Genomic DNA, 18,073 nt, shown 5'->3' with positions numbered 1-18,073 from the left:
CGAAAATCTAAGTGAAAAAATGGTGTGGTGGGTTGCGGACCTTTGTCAGTAGCCCCTACGTGCTTGTATAAATGCTTGACAACACTAGGGCATCTCCTTCCAGATCTGAACCAGGGCATCACTGTGCTTCCGGACAGTCTGAGGTGCAACCTGGCTGTGTAGCATAGACAGAAACGTAATGTCCCAGAGGTGTTCTATAGGATCACCCAGGTGAGCGTGGGTGCCAATCAATGATATCAATTGCTTCATCCTCCAGGAACTGCCTGGATACTCTGGCCACATGAGGCAGGGCATCTTCCTATACTAGGAGGAACCCAGGACCCACTACACCAGCCACAGTTGGTCTAAAGATTTCATTCCAATACCCAGTGTCACTCAGGGTGCCGTATTTTGGAGGGCAAAAATAGTTCTGTGTAAATCAAGTGCATGATTACATATGCTCTTGATGGCTATGTAATGATGTTGGGCAACAGACTGAAAGAGGCTGTGAACTTGCTGGCGTTCTATTGCAAATGCCTCAGAACACAGGGCCTACTAGTGAACTTGAGGCTCTCATGCCACCCTCATGAAGTCTGTTACTGATTGTTGGGCAATCGTTCACACCAGTACTTCAGAATTTTGCCTGCTGGAGGTCAACTTGTAGAGATCTGTCAGTACTCATCCTGTTCCTCCTTGCACAAAGGAGAAGATGATTAAGGACCTTCTGTGGCCCTGCTCTCCTAGAATAACTGTCTTTCTTCTGTAATCTCCACCAAGCTCTTGAGGCTGTGCTGGGAGACAAACCAAACCTATTGGCAATGGTACATATTGATGTGCCATCCTACAGAGGTTGCACAGGTAGTTCAGGTATTGCCTCATGCCACCAGTAGTGAAACTGACCCTAGCCAAATGCAAAACTAGCAGAAAACAGTCAGAAAAGATGAGGAGGGGAAAAAAACAGGACATAATGTCAATGGCCTGGCCTCCACCTGTAAAACCTTTCTTGTTTTGGGGGTCGCCTCATTGGCCTTTGAGTGCACTTGTAATTAATTTCCTAACACCAAAGCAGCTGAAACTGATTAACCACTCCATCATCCTATCTTAACTGTCCAGATCAAGTTGTATTGAGTTGATGCTATACTAAAAAGCTATTATATTAAAAAGCGTTCTTTTAGTTTTTTAGACTAGTGTATTTTTAGTTCTCATATGTGCACGTGCATTGTGGCTTACTAATTACTGACGGTTTATGTAAAGTAGCCAACATATAACAGAACATACATTTATAGGACAAGGATGGACAAAGCAACAGCAAGTCTGGCTTGTACATTTCTATCACTATTCAGCACTCTACCGACTGATGCTGGGCTGACTTTAGCATTATAAATTTTCAGTCAAAAGCAGCAGTAGCTCAGGTGGTAGAACAGTCATCTACAAACTCGAGTGAGAGTTAGTGGTTTGATTCCTGCTTCCTCCTACTTGTTGAGGTGTCCTTGAACTACACACTGAAACCCTGTACTAGTGCTAATAGGTACTATCTGGCAGCTGTACAACCACAATTTCCCCAAGGGGATCAATAAAGTATTTCATTATCATAAAGAAAATAGTGTACATATGGCTTACCCATTTGTTGAAATAGGTAAGCAACAGTTTTTTTAGGCACATTGTTCAGGGCATCCCAGTTCCAGTTGGTATGTTCACAGGCAGAGGAGAGCACTCTAACCTCTCAGTTTTCCTCTCCTCTAGCAAGCAATGTGCTAAGTGGCACATGACATGTTTGTCAGATTTTATGTTGTTGGTATAAATGTTAAAGTCTGTATGGAATATTGGACACTGGCAGTCTACTGCTCCGATAGGGCAATAGTAATCATAATAACATACATACTTCAACTGTAACTTAGCCCACATTTTATGTTACACTAGAATCATATATTATATATCATTTACATGTATATATCTGATAGTCGATATGAACTTTACAAAGCACCATGCAAAACTACTTTTGGGGACAAAATGGCCAACTGCATTACCACATAATTAACAGGATTTTAAGCTAGTGCAAATTATTTCCATTACAGGCTAGTATGAGTGAATGATATAGGTAGCACAAGTTAGCAATGATCTTGGCTAGTACAGCAGTATGTCATTATGGTAAATGTTCTGCACTTATATAGCACTTTTCACCCATTCACACACACAAGCACACACTGATGCTATATAGCTGACCTGACTCACCAGGGGCAACTTGGTGTTCAGTATCTTGCCCAAGGACACTTTGGCATGTGACATGGCAACCAGGAATCGAACCACCAATCCTGTGATTGGCAGACAACTTGAGCCACAGTTACCCCATTATCAATAGATCATCATTAGTATTATCATTATCTAACCCTAACCCAAGTAACATTACTCTATAGCTAGTTCCATAAATAATTAGGTAATAATCAGAATAATGAATAACTTGTTACCCCCAAAAAATCACTAGTATTCCACGTAGAATAGTAAGACATACACTATACATTATCACAACATTAAAACCTACGATCTAATACTATGTAGATGTTTACAGATGATGGTAGATAGTGTAGGAAAGACTGGGGTTCAAATCCTGGCTGTGGCCTACCTCCAGTAGGGTTCCTTAGGCACAACCTCCTTATGCTTACCCTGCCTTATTTGGGACTTGAGTAATGGCGACCAGACTTCTTTCTTGTTATGTCGAAACATTTCACTACTCATCCAAGTAGCTTCTTCAGTCTGAAGCCAGTTGGTTAAAGATCACCAATTTTTGCTTCACGTTTGATTTCACTCCACCACTCCCTGAATAGGCTACTTAGGTGAAACACTGGAAGGGGAGGATGTGAAAGATGTAATAGTCACATCTCTGCCAACCCCTCCTAACACCTAAAGTTGGTTATTAGGTGTGTCTAACCCAGTGAATTACTATGAATAAAAGGGCAACATTATAAATAGAAGACAGGTTGTGTCAGGGGCCTCCACCTCTGTTATGTGTAGGGGTGTTGATTTGCACATGCAAGGCTTCCCTCACACCTCTCAAACCACTTGTCTTCTCTGTCCAAAATGTGGACCTCATTTATGGTTTAGATCATAAGTCAGATTATCTAAGGGGAGGAAAGATGATATTTGTGATAACCACATATCACCCAAGACACAATTTTCAAGTCAAAAAAAAAAAAAAAAAAAAAAAAAAAAAACACAAATACATGTTATAATGCCTCTTTATGCAACAGCCCTACTTGCCTTTACATTATAAAGAATAATTTGACCCTTTTGCCCCATCCCCTGACACCTGTTGATTGTGGCCAATGTTTGGGATCACTTCCAAAAAAAAACCCCCCAAAAAAAAGACATTTTCATACAATTCACAAACATTTTTATCAATTTCACAAATAAATAAAATAGCTGTTAATTTAAGTTAATCATTTTATAATTGATAATTGATTATGAGAAAATGTTTTTGCAATTGTGTTGCACAGCTGAAAACGGTTGTACTAATGGAGCAAACAAGGGAGCATGGCATTCCTTAGGTTAGTTTAGTATCCGAACATCAGCAGTTGTTTGTTTACAGGTTCAAAATGGCCAGAAAGAAAGAACTTTCATTAGAGACCCTTTAGCCTATTGTTGTCCTTAGAAAAGAAGGTTTCTCAATGCTAAAAAAAAATTACGAGCAAGATTTCTTATCATGCTTTTAACTACTCCCTTCAGAGAGCACCACAAACCGGCTCTAACAGGGACAACAAAAAAAAAAAGGAGTAGGAGGCCCCGATGCACAACTGTACAAGAAGACAAATGTCTGAGAGTTTGTAGTTTAAGACAAAGATGCCTCACAGGTCCTCAACTGGCAGCTGCACTAAAAAGTACATGTCAAACACCAGGTCAACATCAACGGTGAAGAGGAGAGTTCAGAATGTTGAACTTTATGGCAGAATTGCCAAGAAAAAGTTGTATCTCATACTGGCCAATAAAAATAAAACTGGATCTGTTTGACTGTTTGATCCAGTCTCACAAATGTTCCAGAAGAACATTTTTGAGACGCAGAAAAACTGAAAAGATGTTGAACAGTACTTAATATCTTTTGTCAAGCGTAGTGGAGGCAGCATAATGGTCTGGGTGATTTGGAGGTGGTAAAATTGGAGATTTGTACAGAGTGGAAAGGACCTTGAGAAAGGAAAGCTATCAAAATTGAAAAAATGTCTGGTCTGCTAGTCAATTAATTGCAGTAATTGCTGCAAAAGTCAACACAGTCATTATTTTCACCAAAATCATTATTTCTAACTCTGACAATGTTGGCATGTCCCGCTAATAGTTACCATCATACCAATCAACTTCTGCCATTTAGTTAGTAATGCTAGCCGATAGCCGTTGTTGTCTGCAAAGAATTATTAGAAATTTGCACTCTTAAAAATCAAATCACATTTGCAGTACTTTGTATGAGTTACTAATAAATGGCACAAAAAATGGCCCACTGCATTATCAAGGCCATAGCCCAGACTTTACAAAGCATATTATTATTATTATTATTTATAATGTCAATAAAAGGATGAAACATCCAAGGGGGTAAATACTTTTTATAAGCACTGTATAAAGAGCATTTGAATAAAGCAGCACAATAAGAATTGATACCTACAGATGGCAGCAATTGCCTTAAAACCCCAGAGAAGAAGAAGAGTGACAGAAAAGCAACAGAGGTAGAGAGGGACAGGGACAGGGAGACAAAGACAGGAGCAGAAAACATGAGAAGAACAACAACAGCAACAGGAAATGAGAGACAGACGGGGTCAACAACAGAAGGGAGAAAAAGAGAGAGAGTGAGAACAGGAAAATAGTAAAACAATAACAGGCAGGGATCCTGACATACTGCTCCCAGCTTAGATTTTTTAACAAAATTGTGCAAAGGTGTCTGTAGAATATAACATCAGATTTATTTATTTATTTTTTTTCATTTTCACATAATTTACCCGGCTGTATTTCATATACCATCACACTTACCTAATTCACCCTATGTTACAAGAGGCAGCAATCCCTCTGACCTGGACTGTTTGCTGACTCTGGGCATTTACAGCTAAGAGCTGAACACAGTGTAGTTTGCCTTACCATCTCACAACTATTTTTCACATCCTTATGATAATTAAAACCCTAACCCATTACACATATGAGTTACATGTGAAACTCACATCTGACATTTTACAGATATTGTGGTTTTATTAACATCACCAGTAGTTGCACTTTACAGTGTTACCATTTTGTGGCTCAACCTAATAACACAGACCAGGGTTTTCAAAGCCAGTCCTCAAGGACCTCCTGCCCTGCAAAATAAAATATACATATGCATGACATAACATGAATATAATAATTATATACCTGGCTGGCTGCACATAACCAAGAGGGAATGTTCATTTGAGGAAACAAAAACTCCACCAAAACCAAGTTATATCAACTTTAAACCTGTTAGACTTGAAAAACTCTTTAGGCATTCTTTTGCTTTACCTAAACCCTTTCGGTGCATATGTTCATTGCAAACCTTGCAATGTTTTTTAAGAGTGTTTGTGCACAACACTGAACAAAACTTAGTTAACCTAATTAATACCAAAATATCTATGCTTGTAAAAATAAATAATAAAAAAAAATAACATAAATAACCAAAAATATTAAGGAATGACATAAATGACATTTATGGCGGTTAAACTCCCGCCAAATCACAACTTGTCTAAGGTTAAGTCACTAATTAACAGCTTAACCTACCTGACCCTTCCACAGGACTGAGATACACCTCAGTGAATCTTGCCAGTCATGACAATGTCATTGACCCTTTGTGTTTCTCTTATCCTTTTGCCATATTTGTCTTTGCTGAAGATTAAGGAGATACTCCCTTCCCTACATCGTTTACCAAAAACTGCACCTGATGCCATCTCTTATGTAGGTATAGATCCTGACTCACAAACTGACCAAGAAGATGCAATATTATTTTACACTTCATCAGGAGAATGTGATTTGGTGTGAGCGGTTCAAGACTTGTTGGATCATTTAAGTGCTCTATTGTTAGAGGTCTGCTATTTATAATAACCATCACTTCATACAGAAAGGTTCTGAGTGAAGCACTGTCAAGTCTTTTCACAGACTGATCAAGGATTGCTGTTAGAAACACTTCTGACTGTCCTTATTTGTCTCTCCCATATCCCTCCCATATGGCTCATGATGAACTCACAGCCAAATTCTTTCACCTGTTCGTGATAAACTCTCTCTTTGTACTCACAAAATTGGTACCTTGATCACATCTTAACTGTCTATGTATGGCTCTAAAACACATACGGGTGAAAAAAAGACCATACTTTTTCAGTTATTTTCTCTCCTCCTTCACATAGAAGGGCCCTAAGCAATCTATGCAATGATATGTGAATGGAGGTGTCATTTACATTCTTTCTTCTCGCAAATCTGCCATCTTTGGATCTTGTGTGCTTTCTTCCTGCACTTTGTGCACCTGTAGATATGCAACATGTGGTTGGGAGCATCAGGGAGTGAACATGTTTTGCCCCCGGTGAGTCAGATCACTGGGGACAAAACATGTTCACTCCCCTATTGCTTCCAACTTGGGGTTCAGCATCTTACCTAAGGGCACTCCTCTACTCTCAGAACACCACACTCATCTACAAATGCAACTCAGCTTGTGCAGCTTGTTTGCCTTGTCTTTAGCTTTTACTTCCCTGCATTGCTCTATATCTTTGATCTCACTATTAAATGTTTCCTTTTGGACCAATCAAATTATGAAAAGTTCTGCTTCCTGTCTTTCCTTAACACTTGTTTCATTCAGTTTAGGTTTGAGACCTTTGATTTGTTTAGCATGTCGCTTGAGACAAGCAATACCCTTGACAGCTCTGTTCCTGTCAGAGAACTTCCTCAGGCGGTCCCTTCCTCTTGTGTTGAGCATGTGTTGTCACAGACGTCTCCCACCTTAGCATTGCCTATGGGTAGCTTCCTTTCTTATAGAAAGTTTGGTGAACCGATTTGAAGCAACAATCTCATCTGCGCTTCGACCCCCTAATAATCCGCAGGATTATCTTTGGAATGTATACAGTGCCATTGCTTGGGATCTGCAGTGGGCTTGATCGTTTGATCGATCATTCTTGCAGAGCTGGATTGCTTCAGAATCTGTCACAGTTTGAGGAGGGGGACGAGGCAGGTCTGAACTGAAATGGGATTTATTAAGTCACACTACAAAAACCAGGGAAACTAAGGGGGGTGTCAACCGATACTACAAAACAGGCAGGAAAACAGGGATACAAAGTGACAACGTAAAACTAACGGAATGGCTGAAAACAAAGTAACAAATCAGGATATCAAAATACAAAACAAAACCACTGCTCAAGGGCAGGAAAACACTCACGTGGAACACAGGTAATAATGTCCAGAATTCAGAGGGGGAACAAAGTCCAGGGAATCCAAGGGGGGAAGCAGACAGGGCTGAGGGGGATGAGGGGGATGAGCAGGAACAGGCAGGTTTAGCAGGCACTGGAAACACAGACTGGAGACTGGTTGGGGAGCGACAACGAACTGACAGAGGGGAAAAGGGCTGAGGAGAGTTTTGTAGGGGAAAGTGGGCACAGGTGAGTCCAATGTTCAGCTGATTCCTGTGAACAGAGGGAGAGAATGGGCTGGTGGGCGGAGTCCAGAGGGAGAGTGAAGTGAGGGAAATAAAGGAAAAGTCCTCAGCTTGGCCCGATGCCAGGCCGAAACGGTGACAGCATCAGATGGTACACTTCCTAGTCTATCATCAACATAAAAACTTCGTCTTTGGATGATTTTAACAGTGCTTTGTTCAAACTGATCCTGTCCTTCTGTGGCTAAATGTTTTAGCCTAAAATTGGCGGAAAGCGGACCCCAGCACCTTAATTCCATCTTTTGACGTAGTCATTATTTTGAATTGATTACTGCATACATAGTGAACTTTACCTTTGAGCTTGCTTGTTGCCTTGGGTTCAGGAGTCACTTGCCAATGATGCGATGACTTACTCCAATTTCATCACCATAGTGTTCGCATGGATCACCATAGCTCACTTTGCTCCAACCTAGGTCAGTTTTCTGTGCAAAAGGTTGGTTTTCTTCTCCACATCCAATTCTCTAGGCATTAGTGCTTGTGGACAGCTATACCCGATCAGCAGACCGATTTCATGTGTTCTTTTGTGGAGAGCTCTGTTCTGCAAGATGCTCCAAATGAGGCCATGCTCTTGCAGTCTCTGGAGTTGGAATGTGTGTCTGAATTGCAGGGAAAAATTCACGACACTAACAATACTATTGGCTCTGCCAAGTCTGTCTAGCTTTTTCACCTGGCACTGGATGCAGATTAGTTGACAACTCGTCTCACATGCGTTCGGAAATCTGCATGTGGACAATGCACAGTCCCCAGTCCATGCACCTTCCACTACCCCTTCCCGGGACCCCAAAGAAAGCTGGGTACTCTGCACTGTTATTTAGGCCATAGGCACAAACATCAGTAAGATCTCTTACCCGAAGGTGCAGGAAAGTGACTCTTTTGTCCTCCGGGAAAAAATTCCAACAAATGGTGGCTGAGCTGGTGGGCTATAAGCTGGTGGGCTATAAGCAAACCCACTGCAGCCCGCCGCCTCTCACCGTGGGCTTCGTCTGACCAATTGTCTAGGACCTGTTTGCCTTGGAAGACCCTACCAAGGGCTTTAAGCCCCCGACAACATAGCTTTTAGGGTCATTCGGCACACAAAGCCCTCCACCACTATAAGGTGGCAATAATATCAAATAATGCTATAATACTGAGTCTGTTCAGAGCTTATTCTACTGATTATTAGTAAGAGTTAAAAAGATAAATAGTTGCCAGTTTCCACTGTGTCTTATCACAGTAAACACACAAATAGGGCCTTTAATTGCCAGGGTTTTTTCTCTTACAGAATGTGTCATTACATGCTCAGAGCAATTCAGAGATGTTTGTAGACATGTATTTATGTAGTGTATGCATGAATTTTGCTGTCTTGTGGCACTGATGTTTAAAAACCTTCAATAATGCCTTTAGGAGAAAGGAATATTGATTTTGAAGAATAAGTATGTTTAACAGGAAAGAGAAAGGGCATAAAAAATTTGCAATGTTGGAAGGAAAAAGAGACGCCAGGCCCGCCCTAACCCCCCGCCTCCCTCCACACACACAAACACACACACACACGCACACACACACACACATTTCCTTCTCCCACTATACTTCTTATCAGTGTGGTGGAGAGACAGAGAGATACAGGGAGAACGCGGATCAGGGAGGGAAGAGAAAAGAGGAAAACGACCAGGATAGAGAGAAAGGACAGGAGATAGGAATAAACTTAGTTTTTTCCCACAGGCCAACAAAGAGCAAGACCGTAAAAGAGAAAGTGAAGTGTGAGATCAGAAACTAAAGTAAGAGTCAGTCCACTTGGAGTAAGAAGAAAGCACTTGTTTTTGGAATTTGGGGGATCCATCACCAGGAAGACAACAACCACAGCTACCATGTACAGTGGATATGGAGGTATGAACCAGGGTAGTGCAGTTTAGTGAGGCTAACTCACTAAAGCTAACTCACTGAGCTAATCATGAGAGCCTTGATAATGTAGTGGTAAGATTAGTGCCTCCGATGTCCAGGATTGTCAGAATAAGTGTGTGTTGCTGGTTTGTAACAATAAAACAGTTTCAAATATATATGGATATTTTCAGAATTTTTAGCAATAGTTCAATTAGTTAATTGTTTCAAAAGAGGTGTTTTTGTCACTAGATATGCCTCAGCCTGCCTCAAATGCAATGTAACTGTGCCAGTTCCACTACAATACATGTATCATTTATTGCCAGAGTTGGAGTTTGATACTGTTGTAGATTAGAATATCCAGATTTCAGAAAAAATAGTTTCATATTTATTCATGTCTGTCTTGCAACAGTAGCGACCTGCCCACATATGCAGGACAGAACACGGAAATAGGTTTTGGTTGCCGTGATTGTTTCCTTTTTTCAGACTGCCTCTGCATGCTATAGGGATGCAGCAATCATTGGCTAGAGATTGGAATGGGTCCGTTTTAAGTTTGATCAGCCGTGACCGAGGGGTAATTGGTCTAGGATAACCAGTTCTGTTCTGATCTCATTTACAAGCATCCCGCTCCCCAGCCCAAAGCCATTCTGGCTTGCGGTGTGAGCGGGACATAGGATGACAGTCCTTGCTTTTTTTTTTTAAAAAGCAGCTCTGTCCAAACTCTGCCTGCTTACAGTTGCATAGACAGTAACTTCACAGATACACACACAACTTGTCGTCAACATGTCAGCTATTTACTGTGAGTGAAGAAGGCACAAAGCTCGTAATTTGTAACATCTATAAACCTTGGGGGTATGACTACAAAAACTTTTGGTACCTTCTTATATTCTTCTTTCTATCACGGATTGCACCTGTTTACACCTGGAAAAGTACAAATACTGCACTTCAACTTTGCTTGGAGTTTTGAGACTATTTTAAAAATCTGAACTCATAATTGGCCTAGAAAATTGCAATCAGTACCCATGTAGTGTGTTATCTGTTTGGTAAATGTTACAGCAGAATTTGAGAAGTTTTGCATATATGAGCTGCTGGTCATGAGGAAATGGCATTGCATGTAACTTGAAAAGCCACAATCTCTTGTTTTTACAAGTATGTTTCTTTACATATTATTTTTTTCCAGACACTAGTATCCTATTCCTGGAAGTGAGAAAGAGTGACTGTAGGGGTATTCCTGTGAGTCAGTGTAACCATAAACTGCACTAGTCTTTTCCTGACCCTGCCCTCCCTGCAGGATGTTACTCCCTCCTGGGCTTCCTTCTCCTAAAGACTGTAATGTGATGAAGGGCAAATGCCTGGAGTTATAAAACTAAATTGTATCTACAGTTTAGTGTAGTTTTAATCAATAAAAACAAAATACATTTTTGGTCCATTTGGTCCAATTTACTTTCTGCATTTGTAATGTTTATATCTAACAGCTGTGACAGCGATCTACATCTTAGAGTCTCTAAACATAGAACATAGAACTCTTCAGGATCAGATTTACAATTAAAATTCAATTAAACTAAATTTGAATCAGCAGGTGGGGACTTCCGAAACAGCCTGCTGCTGGTGATAGCCTTCAAAAGCCTGACTGCTGATTCCTTTGTCCCTACGTTACCAGAATACACTGGTCTCTGCTGGTCAATTGCTGGTTGTTGTGGTCTTTTATTTATTTATTTTTATTAGCCTGTTTCAGTTAATTAATTTTATCTTGTGTAAGCTTTGCTGTGTGAAGAGTGCTGAGTTGAGAGAAAACGATAATGAAAAGTTTATGTTTTGCTTAGACTTGCCAAATATATTGGAATTTTCTCAGTCACGTACAGCCTTGCCTCAATAAAGCTTGGAAATCCGCGTCTGTCTGACAATGTGCCCCTGTCCAAAGTGTTTGGACTGAGCCTGGGGAGGGATTGACTCCCTGAGACAATGAACATACGTAATTTTGAGGGCAAACTTTAAATGGACCACTCAGGGACTGGTTTCTACAAAACCAGAAAATATTAATAAAGGACAGAGTGCACTTCTAACATACTTGGCAAGTGTCTAATATAGGCTCTTTCTTCATACAGGTAAAACATGGAATCTTTGTAGGTTATAGGCTGAGTTATAGTGTGCTTAGTGTATTTACATCTGCTCTGCAAGTGTACTGGTCTGTATGTAGGTCAGTATGCTTTTCAGGGGGAAAAAAAGTTAAATATCTATAGATAAGAAAAAGTATCAACTATGAACATGACAAATTAAAATAGAAGTAGATGCCCCAAACTTTGAAATACAAAGTGTTAACATCATTGCTGATTGCACCACAGTGGGCCAGGTCCTGTAAAGGAAAAAGAAATGGGACATTTTCATATATAAAGTACACATTTGTGTACTGAGAGGGGGAAATTTTAGGCTCATCTGCTGTGACACACAAATCACTTTAGGCTTCTTCATTTAAGACATAACATGAGATGAGAGCTGCTATAATTGCACTGATTCATTATATTGTAATGGTTTTGAGCAAAAGTTGCTTTACTTCGCAATTGAAGTCTGGCATCTCATAGATGAGGCAGGAGTAGTTCAACTGTAAAACTGACAGCTTAATTATTATATTCTGCTAAACCTTGCACTCATTAGACTGAACCACAGCTGCCAACAATGTTAAGCAACTCTGCCTGTGCTCATGTGTTTTAGCTTAAGTGGACATGCATTATATGAGGGTTTCATTTATAGCAACGTATGCCGACATTTTGTTATAGAAGTTGCTTAAAAACTGACCAATAATATTAACCAGTCATCCTCAGTTGTTAAGTTGCTTCAGACACCTCACTGATATACTATATGTTTCTAGTGTGCATTTATTTCCCACTGAACGTTCTCTTTACTGCATTCTAAAGTTTAATGTGTAAGTGAGCAACATCCTGCCTACGAACATATCTATAAAATCTTGTGTGTATTTAAAGCATGTTATCATTTTTTTAGCTTAAATGTATATACTAGTATCAGTGTTAAAATTCCTCTGGTGGTTGTGTTAAATATTTGAACAACAAGAATCTGGTAGGAAAACATAGAGACACCTGGTGTACCTTTAGGAAGCACATTCTGTACTTTCGAACCTCAGATGTTTTACTGAAATGCATTGATCGGTTGTAGCTTCTTGAGATATTTTCGCTGAACAACTAACATGAACACACCATGCTTAGATCATCCTGCATGTGGTGTTTGTGTGTATGTGTCTGTTTGGGTCCTAGGCAGCATTTTTCCAGAATGGCCGGGTGGGAGAGGCCAGAAAGCATCAAACAATAGCTCTGGTGTCACACATGTGCTTTCCACAGAGGTGTATGGAAGCCTGAGTGTGTGGCACAGAGCCACAGACCCAGCGTTTATATGAAAACATCAATAGCTGAAGAGATGGTGTGCCTGGAATCTGTTGTTGCCATTGGGCAGGACTGCATGACTTTTTAGATGAGGTAGGGAACACAAAACAAAACACTTATCGATGGACATTTTCATTTTGGTGAGTTTAAATGAAAAAACATCTGGATAAGCTTGATTAAGTTTAAATTAACCTAATGTGATGATGAGTGACTAGTTAAAGTCTGTTTGTAAGACTGGAGAGCACAAAGATGACGGGACAGTCGGGTGTGATAGGGAGAAATGTGCTGACTTTCACTGGTCTGTCTGAACTAGTATTCGGACAGAACCATGGAACCCCAAAAAGTTGGTGTCTAGTCTTATTAGGGTTTAGGGGGCACTTTAGGTCATCTATCAACTAGGCTTTCTCACAGAGATAGTAAAATGTTCAACTGCTATGACAACAGCCTAAGATTAGTCAGGAAATGAAAAGGGGAAGTGGCTGGATGTGAAGGACCTAACTTTTCCACTTTTTCTGTTGGACTTGTTTTGTCCACTCAGTACCTCTTGGCAGGTTCAATCTCTCTGTAAAATGTTTTTTTCTCTTATCTCTCACTCCCCTTCAGCTCTGCTGTCTGTATGAGTATTTAAAAGTACAAATTACTGTAGACAATCGAAACTTTTTCATTTTTGTGTATCATGTATCATAGATTACTTTCTGTCACTGAAATTACAAAAGTACTCTTTTTATTGCTTCAGCCAGAGTTGACCTTTTCTCTTCAGCCAGAGGACTTCAGCCCTCAGGACTATCTCCCTTTGTTAAATTTCCTGTCAGGCGAGGCAGTTGCATCTGACTTCCTGTAGGATTGTGACATTTCCTGTGCCGTGGGAGGGTGTTGTTTGGCAAAGTACTTTCAGCTGTTTAGAGAAACAGAAACATACAGGACACTAATCAGGCCCCTAAATGAAAACACTGACAGCAACTTACCACTGATTGAAGCCACAGTAATTTCACTGTCCGTAAATAAAGGCATGAAAAGGCTGAAAAGTCAAAGCAAAAATACTACTTGTGTCCAAATCAACAATTCCATAAATTCTTGTGAAAGAACACACTCTGAGCTAAGGCCAGAAGACCATGGGTATGATGTGGTGTGGTGATGATGATAGAAATATTTCCCTTTTCCCTTCCACAGCAGGCCAGTTCCAGAACACCCTCCAGGAGGTTGGTGAATCTGTGTGTAAGGGCTTACCACATGGTTACTTCTGAGCCATGGTGCTTTTAGCTGTGTGTTGGATCATTATCTTATTGGAGAACCCATTAAACAGCTAAGACAGAGATTTATGGCACTGTACATATTTCACACCAGAATTCCAAATAATGGAGCCACATAACCAAAACCATCATCATCTTTTCAAAATAATTTTCCCCAGAAGCATTGTGAGCTGTCAATCTGCATTTAAGCAAATTCTATGCTCTTTTTCTGTTTTATTTCAAGAGTCCTCCTTGGAGGTCATCATTATGTATCTTGACTAGCTATGATTCACTCATATTTCTTTAGAATGGCACTCATTCATCACATCCTTCTGTCCTATGTGTGGTCAATTTTGAAGTCTAGCAGGAATTCAAGTGACAATGCTAGTGACCATCACATATGAGAGACATTAAAACATATTGTTACTATTGTTGCTATAGTGGAAGGAAGCTGTCATTAGATATCTGTGGATATCTTTTGTATTTTTGTTGATATTGTTGGTTATGCAGCAGAAGTGGTGGATTTGTGTGTGTCTACATAAGTGATCACTTGTTAACTAGCTTGCTAACACTAACTTTCCAGCCAATTTGTTAATTCTAGTCCAGCTATCTTAAACAAACAAACAAACAAGTCAGTTCCAGTGGAAGGAAATTATTTCATATTTCTTTGCCAGATAACACATACAGTATCTGAAATAACTTTGATTTAACATCATCACACCTTGGTCTTGGCACCAAACATTTTAATTCAGTTACTGTACTAAAAAGCAGCTTAAAATAAGAGGATGCAGATTGAGCTTGAGAATGTTAAGTTTACAATTCCTTGCTATACAGTAGGACCCTGTGCCTGCATTTTGTGGGTGTTTATGGAAGCATAGAAAACACAGAATGTATCAGAGCAAAGGCTTACCAATAAATAAAAATAATAAAACACTGTTATTAACAGGTTGGTGTCATGCTCCAGTCAAATGACATTAAAGACAACACTGGGACAAGCGGCGTCAGGAAGGTGTCAGTATATCCACAGGAGAACTAGACAGGATGAGCACAGGATGACTCTGCTCTAACAGTCTAGAACCAGTTGACCAAAGTTTATTGCACAGAAAATCCTTTACCTCAATGGCAGACATGATCCAGACTGTTGATGTAAATATTTGCTACTCTGTTTACTAAAAATACCAGATTTATTTTTATTTCCATTCCTATAAATAAGGTAAATAAATAATGCTTTGGTTTGAAAGAATTCAAGATTTTTTAATTTGGTAGTACCTTTGTAGTATCAGGCATTTAATATTTACTAACTACAACTATACAGTTTAAAAGAAGTGTTGAATTGTAACTCTGGAAACAACAGCTTTTTTTAACAGCTGAATTTTAAAAAATAACATACATTACACAATATTTCTGAAAAGATCTCATCAAAATATTCTAAATATTCAATGAACATCATACAGTATAAATAGCAAACTGAGTAAGGTTTATCAGGTGTCTTTTCGTGACACGATTACTTTGTATTTTTCTGTTACTTCTACAGATGTACAGTAGTGTCCACACATGAACACTGACACAGTTTCTATCAAATGATCAGGTCCTCTGGCTCTGTGATAGAATTACAACTTGTTCAGGTGGTAACATGCCTCTTGCCCATGACCTCTCGCATTGCCCCTAATGTCCCCATTTTTTATTTTTTTTCATACTTGGATGAAAATCTTTCAGTTAAAGCCAAGTTCCTTACCTGGTCACGCTCTGCCAGGCCTCTAATGCACATCTTCATTTGTTGCTTGTTGTTAGGGTGTTTTGCCTTTAGTTATTCTTTCTGTACTTAATACATATTCAGTTAGGTACAGGCCAGATGACCTTGACCTTTACAGAACATTCCACCTTTGCATCAATAGGTTTTTCTAGTCCATACAAGAGTAAGACACAGGAGTGTTTCAATTGCCGCAGCTCATATTGGTCTGCTTAAGGTGTACGTTGTACTGTATGTAATTGCAATGTTCCTCTTCTGTTTCCTTTACTGTTGTTGCATGTCATCCCTTTGTACTTTTTTGAAAAAAACAAAAAATGCAATAAAAATTGCAAATTTCTTTTTTCTTTGGAAAAACCTCTGTTGTTTGTATCTATTGTTATCATATACATGACATGTATGACAGAAAAACATGGCCAATCAGTCCAAATGTGGTGTCAACAGTTAATGTTAGTGTCGTTAATTCATATTTTTCTCTGCACTGTACAGGGAGCCCATCCCGAACTCTCTCCACCATGTCGCTGTCCGTTCGCCCAGTCAGGCGCCTCACCTCCAAATCCATTACTAGAAGCCAGAGCTTCACTGGAGTCAACACCTACGACAAGTCCTACAGGTACACAGGCCCATGCTGTGAGACAGTTCAGCATAACATTAAAAACATGGACAGGCAAATAAGAACAATTTGCAAAATTGTAAATATTTAAAAGACCATTCCACTTGGGTAAAAGCAGTATTGAAACATTATATTAGTATTTCACTATTGCACACCTGTACAATTTAATCCCATCTAACATAGCAATTCTGCTGTAAATTATATTATTCTATTCAGTTTCTTGGCTGAAGGGTCTAAAACATTAGAACCACCTCCAAATATAGTGCACTTCAGTAAGGCTCCACCACCCATTATAACCTCAATAATAAACAAATTGTAGAATTATGTATGATATGTTAACCTGTGAAAGTAGAATTCATAGCAAAGCTGCGCCAGGTAAATCAAATGTAATTTTAAATAAAAACGATCCATTTTCCCTGTTGTATAGCTAGAAATTAGTGTAAAGAAACAGTTAGCTATTATTTCAAGAACACAATATAAGGCCAAGTGATACAACAGGAGTGCAAAAAGTAACATTCCAGAAATAATCCTTGTTCTTACACTAGTCCACAAATTACATTGACTTATGTCACAGAGTTGTCACTCTGCAACATTTAAAGTTGTAATAGAATGACATTTTCTTAACAGCCAAAGTCATTCATCTACCGGTCAGCCCATAAAAACAGTCTCCATCTGTATCAAAGCATTGGACATGTTAAAGCAAAAACACAGTACACAGGCTTCCTTTAGCTATTGAAGTCATAATGAAGGGGGTCTTCTTACCAGCTGCACTTTCTTTTTTGCTGAAGACCTCAATTAAGTTAGGAGTGTACAGTATTTGTCAAGTTAAGCCAGGAACGTGACATGAAGCGGCAAGGTTGTTCTAATTCTGTATTTATGTATTGCAAACAGTGAAAGGAAATACTACAGAAGTAATAAAAATTAGTAATAATACTATTAATTTTAGTAATAGTAAATAATTACTAAATCATTTTATTTTATTTTTTCTTGTGTCCTTAGGAGGTGCAAATCACACACGTCAAATTCATGTCAGTTCAGGGCAACCACATAATCTCATGTAAAATAAACATATTTACATTTAATTCTGCACATTTCAGTTAGCTTTTACATACTATACATACAAATACTAGAAATCTGCCCACCCCCTCCTTCATGATCACAACATTGGAAAAACATTAATTAGTTGAAAATAAAAACAATTGTCACTAGTCAACAACTGAAATTATGTGTTTTTTTATTCTTGGATCTGTAGATGTGGAGGTTGAACTTGTTTGTTTCAGGTGTGTGTGGAGTAAATAACAGTTTGACCTTTATATATGTAACCATGTTGTTAATATTGTTTAGATGGTAAATCTAAATGAAACCTCCCTGAATTGTTGAATGGCTACAGATTTAGTCCTGTTTCTCCTTAATTACTGATTTTCTGAATGTGAAAGATGTGTAGCTATGAAATATCATAGATTCCAGTGAAAATAATACTATTCTAAAATATTTAGTTGTTGTGTATAAAGGATCTTGTTATAATGAGATAAACTGATGGAATTCCTGTGTGTATCTCCTGATGTGATGTGATGATGATATGATAATTAA

The 18,073-nt window shown here is 39.1% G+C and overlaps 1 protein-coding gene across 5 annotated transcripts in view; it reads left to right on the top strand.

The window, feature by feature from the left end:
• ripor1 (RHO family interacting cell polarization regulator 1) overlaps window positions 1-18,073 on the top strand; it is a 49,568-nt gene that overhangs the window by 6,987 nt on the left and 24,508 nt on the right. For 2 of the 5 annotated variants that reach the window (XM_026365539.1, XM_026365536.1), the window contains exons 1-2: window positions 9,184-9,511; window positions 16,360-16,483. In XM_026365539.1, coding sequence (XP_026221324.1) covers window positions 9,493-9,511; window positions 16,360-16,483 — 143 coding nt within the window. In that variant the 5' untranslated portion in view covers window positions 9,184-9,492. Of the gene's footprint in view, window positions 1-9,183; window positions 9,512-12,860; window positions 12,988-16,359; window positions 16,484-18,073 lie in introns of those variants that run through there. The other 3 variants (XM_026365540.1, XM_026365538.1, XM_026365537.1) reach the window with 3 other exon arrangements.

The sequence above is a fragment of the Anabas testudineus genome, chromosome 6, assembly GCF_900324465.2.
Source record: "Anabas testudineus chromosome 6, fAnaTes1.2, whole genome shotgun sequence".
In the NCBI taxonomy this organism is placed as follows: Eukaryota; Metazoa; Chordata; class Actinopteri; order Anabantiformes; family Anabantidae; genus Anabas; species Anabas testudineus.
The sequence above is the reverse complement of the archived record's forward strand: the minus strand, read 5'-3'. Positions and strand labels throughout refer to the sequence as shown.